This window comes from Erpetoichthys calabaricus, chromosome 1 (genome assembly GCF_900747795.2).
Source record: "Erpetoichthys calabaricus chromosome 1, fErpCal1.3, whole genome shotgun sequence".
Taxonomy (NCBI): domain Eukaryota; kingdom Metazoa; phylum Chordata; class Cladistia; order Polypteriformes; family Polypteridae; genus Erpetoichthys; species Erpetoichthys calabaricus.
In genome coordinates this window covers 288,975,135-288,991,461 of record NC_041394.2, presented here as the reverse complement: position 1 = coordinate 288,991,461, position 16,327 = coordinate 288,975,135, and the positions used below count along the sequence as shown (strand labels likewise).

General features: G+C 41.1%; 2 protein-coding genes across 2 annotated transcripts in view; one reads left to right on the top strand and one right to left on the bottom strand.

The window, feature by feature from the left end:
* The window catches only part of LOC127528026 (craniofacial development protein 2-like), a 1,148,403-nt gene that overhangs the window by 876,114 nt on the left and 255,962 nt on the right, over positions 1 to 16,327 (top strand). The gene's annotated exons all lie outside the window — the stretch shown is intronic.
* The window catches only part of slc17a8 (solute carrier family 17 member 8), a 91,683-nt gene that overhangs the window by 53,780 nt on the left and 21,576 nt on the right, over positions 1 to 16,327 (bottom strand). The window contains exon 2 of the mRNA XM_028816300.2: positions 2,038 to 2,290. Coding sequence (XP_028672133.2) covers positions 2,038 to 2,290 — 253 coding nt within the window. The remainder of the gene's footprint in view (positions 1 to 2,037; positions 2,291 to 16,327) is intronic.

The following is a 16,327-nucleotide window of genomic DNA, read 5'->3' as shown; positions in this document are numbered from 1 at the left end:
AATGACTAATTCTCAGCCCTTCACTTTTTTTATCCATTTCTTTTCAAATATTTTATTAAAACAGATACATCATGACAAATGCACTCTGATGGAAAGGAGTTAGATGGTGGACTGCTGGTTCTTTTGTAATTTGCATTTTATTGTTAATCGGTAGCTGAAACAATTTAAACCAATGAATGTAGCTGTTTAAGACTAAAATAAGAAATTAAGGGTGGGGAATCTTAACAAGAAGGGTAATTCAAATGAAGGAAATAAAAGTTGCTCAAGCAATATGTGCTTCTACTGCAATTGAGTTCTCATTAAGTAATTGGATTGGAACAAAAACCTGCAGCCACAGTTTGACCTGGTGTATGGGAAAATGTTTTGGTTAGTTTCTAAGTTTACTTTTAGTAATTCATTGCTAAAATGTTTGCTTTAGTTTAAGGGCTCACCATTTTTGGTATTACCAATTTGGAATAAATCTTAATAAATCTTTTAGAGGGGCGGCACGGTGGTGCAGTGGTAGTGCTGCTGCCTTGCAGTTAGGAGACCCGGGTTCGCTTCTTGGGTCCTCCCTGCGTGGAGTTTCCATGTTGTCTGCATGGGTTTTCTCCGGGTACTCCGGTTTCCTCCCACAGTCCAAAGACATGCAGGTTAGGTGCATTGGAGATTCTAAATTGTGCTTGCTGTGTGGGTGGGCTGGCACCCTGCCCAGGGTTTGTTTCCTGCCTTGCACCCTGTGCTGGCTGGGATTGGCTCCCGTGACCCTGTAGTTAGGATATAGTGGGTTGGAGGATGGATGGGAATCTTTTATAGTTGTGTATTATAGCTATTCATTATTAAAATGCAGATAATGTTCATAAATACAGTTATAACTGTAATTTCTTAGCAGAAACTTCTGCTGGGGACATTTGTATTGTAGTTATATGTATTACCATTTTCCTAGAACTTATTATTTAAGAAGAGAAAGGCGGCTGTGAGATGGACGTGACGGAGAGATTAGTTTTGACAGTATTTGTTATGTTAGATAGGATTTTTGCGGCACAGGAACATCAAACTGTGAGTAAAATTAAGAGCTTACAATGTGCTAGTAGTGCCAGTAGCCTTGTATGCAGCTGAAAGCTGGACATTTCACCAAGCAATTAAGAGAAAACAGGACATGTTTGACTGAATATACTTGAGACAGATTATGGGAACAAGATGGACAAGAATAATTAGTAATATGGATTTGAGAAAAAAGACTGGTCAAATGGAGCTGAGTGAATCAGGTGTATTGTGAATGATAAGATAGGCAGGACATGTATGGCGCATGGATGACTCAATGGCAACAAGAAGAGTGGAAACATGGTTTCAAGTAGGAAGGAGAAGAGCAGGATGGCCAAGAAAGCAGTGGAAAGATATGGTAATAGAAGAAGCAAGAGACAGTAGAGCAAGAGGAAGAAACCCAGAGGAAGTGGCACAGGGTAGACAGAAATGGAGGAAGCTTTATAATAGGTGGGGACCTTGGAAGATGATGGAAGCATGGCTAACTAACAAACTAACTCTTGTTTAAGATATATTGTGCAATCAATAGGTCCCTACATACAGTAGATTAACTCTTGTAGCCATCCCTGATTAAAAAAACATACTTAGTTTGTAACGATACAGTTTACTCAGATTGCATATCTGCTGTAGTAATCACTCAAGTAGCTAAATGCACAAGTGCTATTGTGGCTGGAGTTAAAAATTCTGTTAGTTAAACAGCTGGTAAATCCATTGGTTTGTAATCATTTTTTTTCAGCCTACATAATCAGCTACTGAATTTTTACTGCATATAGTTACTGTATTCTTTTAAACGCTTACTATATTTATTTATGTCTTATGCTGTTTATTTATTTATTTGTTTATCTTCTACTAGTCTTATTTACTGTGATTATTTATGCATCAGTGCAACTGTGGCACAAGAATTTCACTCATGCTCATGTAGTGTGTGTGACAATAAAAATCTCTCATCTCTATCAGGGAATTATTAAATAAAATACACATTTCTATCTTTTAAAATTAGAAAATTCATTTTACCCTCATCACTTCTGTTCCATTGATATAAACAGTGTTGTTATTGACCATCTCCACTATAGCCACGCCCAGGTTACACCGGATGCCGAATGAAATACAGAAGCCCAGACCACTCATTACGGCAATGAGGTATCGCTTGGGCAGCCCGCAACAGTAACAGTCACACAGGGGAGGAGTCTGGACTGGAGTCTCCACAGGCCTGCCATCTTCTGTCAGTTCAATGTGATCTTCCTCTACATTGGAGCCATCAATAGTCCTTAGGGGAAAAAAATCATATTATAATTAGTTACTCTGAATTAACAGGCTGAGTTCTACTCCTAACTTGCAAGTTCGGAAACTATTTTAATGTCTATTTTTTTTACAAAATTTGCAGCATGGTGGCACAAATATTAGTGCTGCTTCTCCACACCTCCTGTATTCTGGGTTTCAGTACTAGCCAATTATTTTTGGTATGGAGTTTGTGTATATGCTCAATGTTCACATCCATTTTCTTTAAGCATTCTGGTTTCATATGTTACGCATGTGCTTCTGTGGATCATCCTCTGGGCTCATTTGAGGTATATACTACCACCCCAGTTAGGGGACGGCTGGCACTAACCTTATCCTCTTCTTTTCCCTTCATAGTGCTAAGAAGATGCCCAGCGAGGGCCAATCACATGGTAGTAACTCAATGTATTTAAGCATGTAGACATTGTCAAGACAACTCGGTGAAGATCACAACGAGCATCAGAATGGGGAAGAAAGGTGATTAAATGACTTTGAATGTGGCATGGTTGTTGATGTCAGACGAGCTGGTCCAAGTATTTCAGAAACTGTTGATCTACTGGGATTTTCATACATAACCATCTCTAGGGTTTACAGAGAATGGTCCAAAAAAGGAAAAATATCCATTGAGTGGGAGTTCTCTGGGTGAAAATGCCTTGTTGATGCCAGGCTGATTCGAGCTGATAGAAAGACAACAGTGACTCAAATAACCACTTCTTACATCCAAGGTATTCAGAAGAGCATCTCTGAACACACAACACATTGAACCTTGAAGCAGATAGGCTACTGTAGCAGGAGACCCCATTGGGTGCCATACCTGTCAGCTAAGAACAGGCAACTGAGGCTACAGTTCGCACAGGCTCACCAAAATTGGACAATAGAAGATTGGAAAAACATTACCTTGTCTGAGGAGTCTCAATTTCTGCTGCAATATTAGGTTGGTTGGGTCAGAATTTATAGTCACCAACATGAAAGCATGGATCCATCCTGCCTTGTATCAACGGCTCAGGCTGGTGGTGGTGGTGGTGTAATGGTGTAGGGGATATTTTCTTAGCACACTTTGGACCCCTTAGTAACAACTGAGTATCATTTAAATGCCACAGACTAACTGAGTATTGTTGTTCACCATGTCCATCCCTTTATAACCACAGTGTACCCATATTCTAATGGCTACTTCAAGCAGGATAACACACCACATCACAAAGCTCATATCATCTGAGACTGGTTCCTTGAACATGACAATGAGTTCTCTGTACTCAAATGCCCTCCATAGTCACCAGATGTCAATCTAACAGAGCACCTTTGGGATGTAGTGGAACAAGAGATTTGCATCATGGATGTGCAGCCAACAAATCTGCAGCAATTGTACAATGCTATCATGTCAATATGGACTAACATCCCTGAGGAATGTTTCCATCACCTTGTTGAAACTATGCCATGAAGAATTATGACAGTTCTGAAGGCAAAAGGGGGTCCAACCTGGTACTAGCAAGGTGGCCAGTGAGTGTATGAAAATAGTAATTAATGTTGAAATAGGAAATAATCTTTAATATAAGCTTGACCAGATTGAATAAAATTAAAGCAATACTGTCGTTACAGCCAAATTTCTATCTATCTACTTATCTACCTGAGATAAGCTCCAGCTTGCCACAACCTGGATTTGGATGAACAGAATTAGAAAAACAGACGGTGTTCACGTCACATCATGTCACCTCCTTAACTCCCACAACAATTTGTTTCCATTTGGAGTTTGTTCTGTGTGGGTTTTTTCTCCACCTCTATTAGTTTCCTCTTACGTTCCCAAAAACAGGTGTGTTATGTTGACTGGAGTTTCCAAATTGGTCCCCTGTACATGCGTTTATCAGTCGTTCCCACGGTGGACCTTCACCCTGTCCAGGGCTTTATCCTGTGATGTTAACAGTGCTACACAAAACAACCCAGAACTGGATGAAGTGTGTCTGAGGATATTTTTAATTTACTTTGCAATTTATACAATGTAATCCCATCCAGATCAATTTCAATCTTCTGCATGTTGCAATCAGGATAGTTTCAAACTAGGAACATGCTAGTCTAAAAATTGCTTGATGAATAAATGCTATTGGTAGATATTAGCCATAGGCTTTACATTATACTATGAAATATATTTCTTATTTAGAGTTTATGCAGAATTATAAGGTGTAATCTCAAGTCCTCTTGATAAACTACTGTATGCATGAGTTACCAAACAAAACATTTTCAGACCTGCATAATCCAGTTCAGAAGTGGGCATAAGGTGGAAAAACAGCCCTGGCCAAGTAATCAGTCCATTCCAGGGACCATTCAAGTACACAGCTACACTCGCATGGGACCAATTTATAACTGTCAACAAACCAAACACGCACATATCTTTTGGAAGTGTTATGGAATGGGTGCACCTAGACAGGCAATAACCAGGTGTGGCATTGAAACTCAAGGTATGACAGAGAGCAGCATTAACCACCATGCCACCCTCTTCCCAAACCTACAAGCAAAAAGTCAAAATTGAATCCTATATTAAATAAGCAAAATAAGCAGGCAATAGTAATGTGATTCTGCAATTACAGCTCCCTGAAATATACCATATAGTTCAACATTTGCTTCCACTAACAATGTTCAGTTTTAATGTAACACATTTCTGCTGCACTGCTCTGTAGTGAAGTCATTTACATATATTTTGTACATTTGGGCAGGTGAAAATGCCTGTTTAAGGCCATACAATAAGTTCAATGGCAAGGATTCTGCTGAAAAACATAAATTTACAATCCAATGCCCTAGCTGCTAGCCCACCCTGCCAAAGAAAATTGAGCAGGTACCAGCTGAACAATTGCTGCAAGTTTTGTTTCTCGTAAGAATTGCTTTCTCAGCAGGCACACATAAATTCTATTGTTCATTTCATACTTTTCTGTTTAGCAGATGGTTGGATTTTTTTAGTTCTGGTATACAGGCAGTGTGGCTTTTGTAGATAAATCATTAAGCTTGTCAAATTGAAAATATCTATACCTATATAAGTTTTAAAAATATAGGTATACTGCTGCTCACCCTCTGAGTCTCGCTCTAGCCTCCATTCTTCCTTCCCAAGACGGAGGCTCCCATTGAGCCCTTCCAGACCCAGGTCCTCACTGCAGCCTTGAGGTGCCCACTCCGAGCCTTGCTCCACTAACACCACTGCAGAACGGCTCCACCTGGCAAGACCACACAGTCCTCCCATCACTGCCAACTCAATGGCTCAATGGCTACTCCCCGGCAAGAGCACTTCCTGAGCACTATGGCCGCTCCTGCTACATGGTCGTTCAACAGGATCATTCCTCTTCAAACCCATCCGCCTGCTTCACTCCCCTGCCTGTCTTTACTGTTTTTCCCTTCCTTCTTTAACCTCTGTTTTTCCTTTCCATCTTTCGTTTTTTCTCAATCTTTTCCGTGCATGCTCCTTATATACTACCACTTCAAATCTGGCACAGGTGTGAATGTGCCACACCCTCCAAGGAATCAATGAGGTGCCTGACTGACATACGCACTTGCCTTCGCAATCAGCCAGGCACCCCTGGCCTTCCTCGGAGCGAAGCGTTTTCGTACACCCACCTATTTTAGTATTTTTTCTTATTTTCAGATAGTGCTGGGCTCTATTTATGTTAATCGGTTTCAGACTAATTTTTTTTCCTGTGTGTAAAAAGAAATCTGGCCCATTTTGTGTACTCATTATGTACTTTGTAATTTGCTAAGTTTGTATTTACATTTTACCTGAGGACCTGGCACTTTGTGCATACCCACATGTGAAGAGCAGTATACAAAAATACACTAAATTGAAAACTGACTTGAATTAATTTTAAAATCTACAGTGGGAGCATCCTACTTTGAGCAGAGGAGGCTTTCAGTATTTCAAAATGATATAAGATGTTTTTGTGTATTTAAGGTTGTTTTCTGTGTGGCCCTGATGAAGGTGCATTAATCGTGAAAGGTGGCAGCCTGAGACACGTGGCAAAGAGACATTAAGACTGAAATCACACTGACATCTTGGCTGCACACCTGCCTGATACCTGGCGGCTGGGCATTATTGTCAGAACGTGCACAGTAATCAGAGCTGTCTATTATTTAAAATTTGAAATGAGTGTATAATGTAAAAACCTTTTGGTCAGATGTAAAATGTTTGGGAACCTAAGAACTCAATTTAAAGATTGGTTAACATTGTAAAATTGAGGCTAGTCAGTTGTTCTTTTATAATATATAAAGATAATTCAGTTTTATTAAAAACCAATACTGCCTTTTCTGCTTTGATTTAACAATACAGAGACACAGCATTTAAAACTGCTGTTTACTGTCTATAGAGCTCTCTGTCTGTGTGAAATTTATTTTAAGCCTCAGAACAACACAGATTATTGTTTTTGTGTCATAGACATCTTTCTTAACACCTTCTACTTCAGATGACATCAAGATTTTAAGAGGCATGACTTGAGACTTTCTTTATAGTGTTTTTTTTGCTGATTTGTCTTTCTTGTTATAGCTGCTACATTGTACAGTGTGGCATACAGCTGGGGCCCTTGCCTGGCCGGGACGCTTCTACACTGGAAGGACTGGTGGAGAGAGTGTGTTCAGAACATTACCTCTCCCGGGGTTGCAGCGGTGCCTCGGACTTCTGCAGGGCTCTGTAGGAGCTGGAGTTTGGTGCACACCTGTTGGGTTCCATGGGCGCTGCCAGGGGGTGCTGCAGCTGCTGCTGAGCTGTTGATTGCAGCTCTTCCGCCATACCCGGAAGTGCTGCCAGAAGTAGACCACCTGGAGCACTTCCGTGTGCCTTATAAAAGGAGCCAGCAGCCACTGCTCCAGGAGCCTGAGTCGGGTGGAAGAGGACGAAGCTTGCCAGGAGGAGTGGAGGTGGAGAGAGAAGAGAAGAAGTGTGTGTTTTGTGCTGTGCTTGTGACTGTGTTTTACACGTGAGAAACGGGGGAAGGCGTTTCCCACAGTGAGACAAAGAAAAAAATTAAAAAGTGTGCCCGGAACTTGTGTCCCACATCTGTCTGTGTTGGGTTTGGGTGGTGGTGTGCCCCCTGGTGGTCCAAAACAGTTATGAGAAGTAAGTGGAACTGGTTTTGAAGGGAGATGGATAACATTCATCGTTGTTATAACGCGGAAAGAAATATAGATAATGTATGTATTGCATTTTTGATTTGTAAGTTTGCATTGTATCTTGGAAATACAAACTGTAAAGTGAATGGTGTTGTAACAGCTCAGATAATAAGCCTTCAGGCTGTTTAACACAACATCCTTTGATTTTTTGAAGAGTATTTCTAAAGTCATACATAAACATCATACATAAGTCATACATAAACAGCACTAAGTCTCTGTATAGCATCTAAATACTCCTCTGTGTCACCTTTCAGTTAGGCTTTTGCATATGCTTTTAATAGATAAATAGAGGTTTATTTGTCCCCAGGGAAAATATGAAAGCCCTGCTTCCCATAACTCTGGACTAGACAAAAATTGAGTTTAATACATAAATATACAGAGTTGTGGGGAATGTCAACAAATCCCTTGACATCAATAGATACCAGTCCAGGTTGGGAGATCAGACCATTACAGCATACAATCACATACCCATAATCTCAAAGGACCATTTTCTAACCACAGCTTAAACTAATGTGGAATAAAGGGGAATGGACTGTCATTATGCCACCTATTAGCAAAAAAATAATATACTTTATTAACATTTCTCCTTTTACATTGTGTGCCTACTTCTTAGTATCCAAAATATATAATACAATAGAATGAGCAGTCAAGCAAAATGACACATTTTATTGGCTAACTGAACAGATTACAATATGCAAGATTTCGAGGCAGCTCAGGCCCCTTCTTCAAGCAAGATGTAATCACGTGTCATTTTGCTTGACTTCTCATTTCATTCATAATGGCTACTGTGGTACAACACCCTACTACTACTTCTTGATACAATAGAACTAATTCATCCCATTCAAAGCAGTGCAAAAGAAAAGATGAGATGAGCTGTTAAAGTAGGATAGTAGAGGTACTGATAAGAAGGTGGCCTGCAGTAGTGCAGTTGTATTTCACCCAAGACTGGGCTCCCAGATTTTCTGTCTTCATCTATCAACAAAACCCACTCAATTCAATCGCTGGAGGCCAGAGCCTATCATAGCAGCATCAGGTGCCAGTCATGTACCACCTTGCACAGGGCACATGTTGATCTCAGGAACACTCATTCATAATTAATTGGCTTATTATTGCCACATGTATTGAATTTTTAATTTTAGTTTCTTGCCTTCCTGGTTACAACTTTTTTAGTTGTCGTTTTGACCGTAATACATCTCCCAATTCCAGTTTTCAGTTTTACTGCTGCCTCCCTTTATATAGTCAACTGATTTACACTAAGAAAAACACACTACCATATCAAACATTTAGGTGCCCTTGATAAACACAGAGAGAGAAAGAGAGAACCATAGTGCAGCTGTAATGATCCATCAGAAGATGATTATAACTAAGAGGCATCAACATCAACAAGACTATAAATGCTGTATGTAAACAGATTGATACAATATTTATAATTTCAATTGTGATGAACAGCCTTTGTAATGAAGGACTTGGGGAAGGAGCTTACATGGGGCAATACCTCCCCCCGGGACAACAGAGGAACTGTAGTGCTATGGGGTTAGAACATGGAACCTCAATACTCAAAGGGTTCGTGGCTACGAACAGGGGGTGCATGGAGAACAGATAGGCCATCCACACCCACAAGTGCAGCCGGAAGGAGACTGTGGAACACCTGAAGCACTTCTGGGTGTTTTATAAAAGGGGCTGCCTCACTCTATTCAGAGAGCCAGAGTCAGGAGGAAGTGGACGAAGCTTGAGAGGGGAGTGAAGGTGGAAAAGAAAAGAGACGAGAAGAAAGTACTGTGTGCTGTGTTGATGCTTATTGTATTGTGCTTGCTGCTGGGGAGTGAGGAAGAAGCGCTTCCCTCATGGATAAAAACATGTCTTGTGCTTGAGCTTGTGTCTGTGTCTGGTGTGTTCAGGTGTTTGGATGCGGTTGGAGCGCCCTGGTGGCCACACGATGCATTCTTATAAAGCAAATTTTTACTTTCAAGCCCAGTGTATTATATAGTATTATACATGTAGAATGCAGTAGTTAAATAAATGCAAAAATTTTATTCAAAAAAATGCAATATTGACTACAAAAATACTGCATGTTATATTCTGAGATGCTGCATATACCATACCTACATTTCCAGTCACAAGTTTTAGGACACTTTTATAACTTTATTGAAATGTGAGCAGTGAATAACCTGAAATAGTACAATGGTAACTGATAAAAAAAAAAAGTTTAGGTTAACAAAAACTGAAAAAAGAATTTTTAGAGCTAACCAAACAGGCCTTTTTCAGAAAACAATTAAAGGGTTAACTACTTACAGCTTTTCTGCAGCTACAGATGTTAATTAAACCTTGAAATCTGATGTGAACAATTCCTACAAGTGTCCCAACTTTTGCTGATTACTAACAAACCCTTTGTCTGTATAGAAGCAGTGTTAGAACAAACCTTATTACTACAGTCTCTGAAGCACTATTTGGACAAAATTGTACTACGTATTGTTATCATAATATCAAACAAAAATTAATTAACCTTTTCAACCTGTAAAACTGTAGATGTTGTGATCTGGAATCTTAAATATGATGAAATCAGGTTTAGGCCTCCAAATATAACCATAAGCAGGCCAAGAGCTTAACTGGGAAGATCAGAAGAGCTCACTCAGGATCAGCTTGCCCCAGGATTCAGGCTTCAACTTGGCAAGGGCCAAAGTGGGAAAAACTTCAAAATACAGTAAAAGCCCTACAAGAGCAGAGAATGACCATAACTCCTGTCATAAATACAAAAGGGCAAAAAAAGGAATCTTTATAAACATAAGATTTATTTATAAAAAAGAGAAAATAAAGCAAAAATGCTTAACAGAGCAAAAATCGGCAAAAGGATTTGCCTAAAAAGGCAATCCACAGCAAGTCCCAGCACATGATCCAGTAACTAGAATCCCAAAACAGAAAGCCAGTAAATTGAACAAGAAACAGCAATATTCACCAAAACCCAAAAGACTCCGAACAATCACAAGGAATCACTGGCCAAATCTCAGGCAGCAGCAATGTCAGGGTGGCTTTGCCTCTTGGGGCTCCACCCCCAAAACACATGGAATGGAGGTACATTTTAAAAACAATATAATTCAGAAATACCAGTAAAACACATAAATGTTATGAAACTTGGAAAGAACTTTAGCAAACAGAATACAAAAAATACCTCAAAATGTACTAGAAGGGGTAAAACTGTCAAAATCCAGCTAGTCACTAAAAAGAGCAAGTGTACAATCTTTATAAATAAAATATATTTAGAACATTAGAACAATTTAGACAAGATCAGGCCATTCAGCTTGTTCTGGTTTTAAAAGTCCATCAAGTCCTACTGTCTATCACTTGGTAGCTTATTCCAAGTGTTTATCGTTCTTTGTGTAAAGATAAACTTACTGTTTGTTTGAAATTTACCCTTAACAAATTTCCATCTGTGTCCCCATGTTCCTGATGAACTAATTTTAAAATAACAATCTCAATCCACTGTACTAAGTCCCTTTGTAATTTTAAACACTTCTATCATGTCATCTCTTAATCTTCTTTTGCTTAAACTGAAAAGGCTCAGCTCTTTTAATTGTTCCTCATAATTCAACCCCTGTAGCAATGGAATGAGCCTAGTTCCTCTTTTCTGGACCTTTTCTAGTGCTGTTATGTCTGTTTTGTAGCCTAGAGAGCCAAACTGCACACAATACACCAGATGAGGCCTCACCAGTGTGTTATAAAGCTTCATCATAACCTCCTTGGACTTGTACTCCACACATCAGGGACTATACAACCTAACATTCTGTTAGCTTTCTTAATGCCTTCTGAATACTGTTTGGAAGTTGATAGAGTCAAGTCCACAACAGCTCCTAAATCTTTCTCATAAGTTGTACTTTGGATTTTCAGAATTCCAATTCTGTATTCAAAACTAACATTTGTAATTCCTACATCCATCCATCCATTTTCCAACCTGCTGAATCCGAATACAGGGTCACAGGGGTCTGCTGGAGCCAATCCCAGCCAACACAGGGCACAAGGCAGGAACCAATCCCGGGCAGGGTGCCAACCCACCGCAGGTAATTCATACTTTATGTTTAGTTCTATTAAACGTCATCTGCCACAAATCCTCATAGGCAGCCCTTTCATAGGCAAATGACAAGAGACCCTGCAAATTACAACAAAGGTCTGACAATGACAACTTGGTCATAAAGTCAATGATACCAAGTGTCATCACAGGACACCAAGAAGAAAAAGCGAATGGGAAATACTTTGTACTAATCTAATCAGAATGATTGCTATAATTATTTAAAAGCTTTAGGAAGCATATCACTACCTAAGACGTAAAGAAATAAAGTTTGGTGGTGTTTCAAATACTGCAACAGTTTGTTTCAGCTCATGATGAGACTGACCTGGAAAATTCACTCTTCTGTAACACAAGAGGTGACGGTGCTCCTCATTTATTATTTGTGCGCACCTGTTCCAGTTCCTATTCACTTCTTCTCTGCCTTTGTGCAGAACTGCCTTTAATCTCAGGTGCCCTTATCTGCACCTGAGACCTGGACTTTGAAAGAAAGACTTTGGAAATAGAGTGTTCGATAAGTGTGGTTTTAATTATACTGTATGCTTTTATGAACACAAGGTGCAATTGTGTGGCTTGCCGAAAGCAACCCTAGACCTGAAACGCAACATGATGAAAGAAGTGCTTCATAAAAATATAATAAATAATTAAATAAATGAATGCTCTGGTGGGCGTCATGGTGGTGCCATTGCCTCAGAGTCATCTGTTCCAGTGTCAACCCAGGTGTTTGCATACTTTTGCCTGCGTTATTTCTTCATGTGTTCACTTTTTCCTCCTTTGTCCCAAAATGTGTATGCTGGGATTAGTGGCCACTCTGAATTGGCTGGAATGAGTGAATGTGTGTTTCAGCGTGCCAAACGTGCAAGCCTGGTTCTTCCAACGTACATTGAGGAGTGATTTGAATGTAACACAGCCAGGAAGTCCAGAATGCAAAGGAAGATCACAGACCTCACCTTGGTCTCCACCTCAGACTCTGCCTCTTCTGCTGCCAATGAGATAAAATCCACCTTGTCCTCAATATGTTTTCTAGATGGCCGAGGAAAAAGGTTCAATGGTTTTTACCAACATCGTTTTTTTTTTGTTTGCTTTCTATTTTCCAACTGCTTATGCCAATTAAAGGGTTTACACTGGTATTTTAACACTTTTGATTGTCTTCTATGTTCTGTATTTACAAGTTACATTAAAGCCATGTGCACAGGTCAGGTCAGGCTGGGGAGCATACACTTGTACACCCTCTGGAACTGACCATCTATTTGCAAGCCAGGTGTTATGTCCGTGTGCCCTTAGCCTTGTCCAGCCACTAGGGTCCTCAACAATGAGGATCCTGTGAGCCAAATCACCCTTGGGCAATCGCGCCACATGGCTGTAGTGTCATAACTGACTCTCCCTTATTGTCTTATTTGGGACTCCATGAGCAACCACTTGTTCTGCACAAAGTCAAACCAGCAGTACCCAAGGATTCTCTGAGGAGAGACAGTACTGAAGGAGTTCAGTTTTTGCTCAGGTCACTGGATAGCATCCATGTTTCACAACCATACCTGTATAGCAAAACAGGAAGCACCAGGACTCTAAAGACTTGGAACTTCATCATTTTGCAGAGATATTGGGGGCATCACACACCACTTTCTTGCAACCTCATGACATCATCACACACTGCTGAGGGCTATGCCCAAGAGGTTATTAAATACCTGGATCTAAGGTTTTAATCCAGGTCACTCACAAGCCCAGACACTCAGACCCCTCAGTCAGTCACTTGAGAGCCCCAATCAGAGCCTCCATTGACTCCGTGAAGGCCACATCATCATCAGCAAAATCAAGATCAGTGAATCTCTCTTCACCAACAGATCCCTCACAACTGCTGGTCCCCATGACCCTACCCAACACTCGGTCCATGCAAGCACTGAACAGAGTAGGAGCAAGAACACACTCCTGACAAACCCCAGAATCAATTGGGAAGAATGCAGAGGTTCTGCCTCCACTCTACACAGCACTCATAGTACCAGTGTAGAGGCCTGGTATGATATTAAGCAACTCCAGGGGATCCTGTGAAGTCTCAGGATGTCCCACAGGGCAGCTCAATAGCTCGGTAGATGAGCAAGTGATCATGGATCCTACTGTGGATGACCCTAGCATGGACCTCACCCGGTACCGAGAGAAATGTTATCCCACGTAGTTGCCATAATCCAGGTGATCACCTTTCCCTTCCCAGATAAGAACATGTAGTCCCATTTTCCAGTCAGTTGGGATTATGCCCATCTCTCAAATGGAAGCAAAAATTGTTTACAATGCCAGGAGGACAACCTTACCACCAGCCTGAAGAACTTCATCCCAGATACCCTCAGGTGGTTCACCACCTGTGTAATCTCAGTGAGATTTGGTGGTTCACAGCTAATTGGAGGATCGGCCTCAAGAACTGTGAACCCAGAGATGTCCAACATCCTAACTGGAAGATCAGCTTTAAACAGCTGCTCAAAGTAGCCAGCTCAGAGAGTCACAATGGCAGTGTCATCCGTAAGGACTGTTCCATCACCCACTCTGATTGTAACTGTCCGAGGAACAGATTCAACAACAACAACAACATTTATTTATATAGCACATTTTCATGCAAAAAGTAGCTCAAAGTGCTTTACATAATTAAGAAAAGAAAAATAAAAGACAAAATAAGAAATTTAAATAAGACAACATTAGTTAACATAGAAAAGGAGTAAGAAAAGGAGATGCTTTTGTGTGCTCTACTGATAACATCAAGAGAGGCCCACTGAATCAACAAAGTAATTAAAAGGGTAAGCTCAGTTATAGGACCCACTGTGGACTGATGGCCAGTGTGATTTTCTATGCTGTGATCTTCAGGAAAGGCCTACAGATTCAACACACTAATTATAAAGATAGGCTCAGTTATAGGATGTACTCTGGCCTCCCAGGAAGTAGAAGCAAAGAAGAGAATTAAAACAAAACTGAGTGCCATTATGAACAATGCTACATATCCTCTCTCTGACACACTAACACTGAGGACTTTCAGCCAATGAATTATTCAGCAGAAGTGTGTCAAGAAACACTACTGGGGCTCCTTTCTAGCAATAGCAATACATCTGCATAATGCCTCAATGTGACTGGGACTTCAAAGTCAGAGATGTTGTTTCTTTTTAATTTTCTTGCTTTTTAGTCATTCTGGTGTGTGCTCAGACCATAGTGAATGTGCATATGTATTTCTTTATCTCTCTTATTTATTTAAAGAGCTCCTGTAAAAATCAAAATATTTCCCTGGGTAAATTAAAGTTCTATCTATCTATTTGCTGCCACCACCATGTTTCATGATGGGGATGATGTGTTTTTGATAATGTGCAGTATTTGGCATATCCTAAACTATCTACCATGTGATGGTGCAGGTCAGCTCTATGCTTGTGCCCAGCACTGTCTATAGTCATGATCGGATAAGCCAGGCAAACCACACAAAGAAAGGGGAAGGTGTAAAAGTGCTCCAGTGCTTGTGTTACAATAAATCAAACAAAGGGTGTTCAAAAAGTGCAGTGCTTCGTCCATAATAAATAAATAATCCATTAAAACAGTGATGCTCAGTGATGTAAAAAAAATCAGAGTTAAAACAAGCTTAAAATCCAACAGCCATTGGGTGTTTAAAATTTGCAGCACCTAGACGAGCCCAGCACAACTCCTTCTTCATCTCCCAAGCTAACCCATTGGTCACTCAGCTGGTGGAGACTCCAGCAGCTGTGGTCTACAACCACCTGACCCCTGTCTTACTGCCTCAGATGGCACCAGGCAGATTGCTCTGGGTCGGCTGTCCTCCCATCATCCTTCTCGCTCTCTCCTGTGTTCCTCAGATCCCTGGCAAGGAGTCCACCGTGATCATTCCCACTCCTCTACACACAGTGGGGATGAACCTGCCCCTAGAGCTCCAATCCTTCATTCTTCTATGGGCTAACATCTGTACTGCCTTTCCCATACAGTACTGGTCGCTGGCTCACTTGCTCTACCTCTCCACCCGAGCCTGCTGTCACGGATCTTCCCTTTCTGTCTTGATCTCCCTTTTTCTTGTTCCAGCTCATTCTTATACCCTCCATGGGCACAGCATCTCCATCGCACACTGCAGGATGCCAATGAAACAACTGAGATAGACTGCTCCATCACGTACAGGTTCACATCCACAGAGCATGAACCCACCAATTAATTATTTATTAAAAATTGACTCCCGTTTAGCAAGCTGCAGACCTGCCCTACCACGTACCTCCCCCCTTAAGCCGCTAGTTGCACAAGAAGGCTACATGCCACAACCAACCCCGTGCAACTAGTGGAGTGAAGTATGTGATAAATTGAGGTCCATGACTGGTGGGCATATTTTAAATAAGTAATTACAGCTCTCCCATCTTTGAGTGGGTGTGTGATAGCGTGGCAAGATTGGTTTCCAATGCCACATCCCCAGTTTAAAAATGAAGTGCAAGTGCTGGTGGGGTGGGAAGAAAGCAGATTCAAGGAAGGGAGACAATAGACTGGTCAGTGAGACAGAGAGACATGGAGGTTGAAAGAAGAGAGGGACTGCAGAAAGAGAGACAGGAAAAAGAGAGTCTGTGCACTAGAACAGAGGCAGATGGTCTGCATTAGAGCATCAGGGTGCAAAGCCAGAGGGTTGGAAAGGGGTGCACCTACTTAGTAATCACTGGGGAAGTAGGGGTGGCCCAAAGGTAATGTCTCCTGCAAGGGCCAAGAGTGAGTGGCAGGAGATGAGTGTGGCTCGGTGTGGCACCCCAGGGTTGCCTGAGGAATGGCAATGGGGACCCAAGCCCCGACTTAGAAGCTCACTGCACCTGTCAGCAGGCGTCT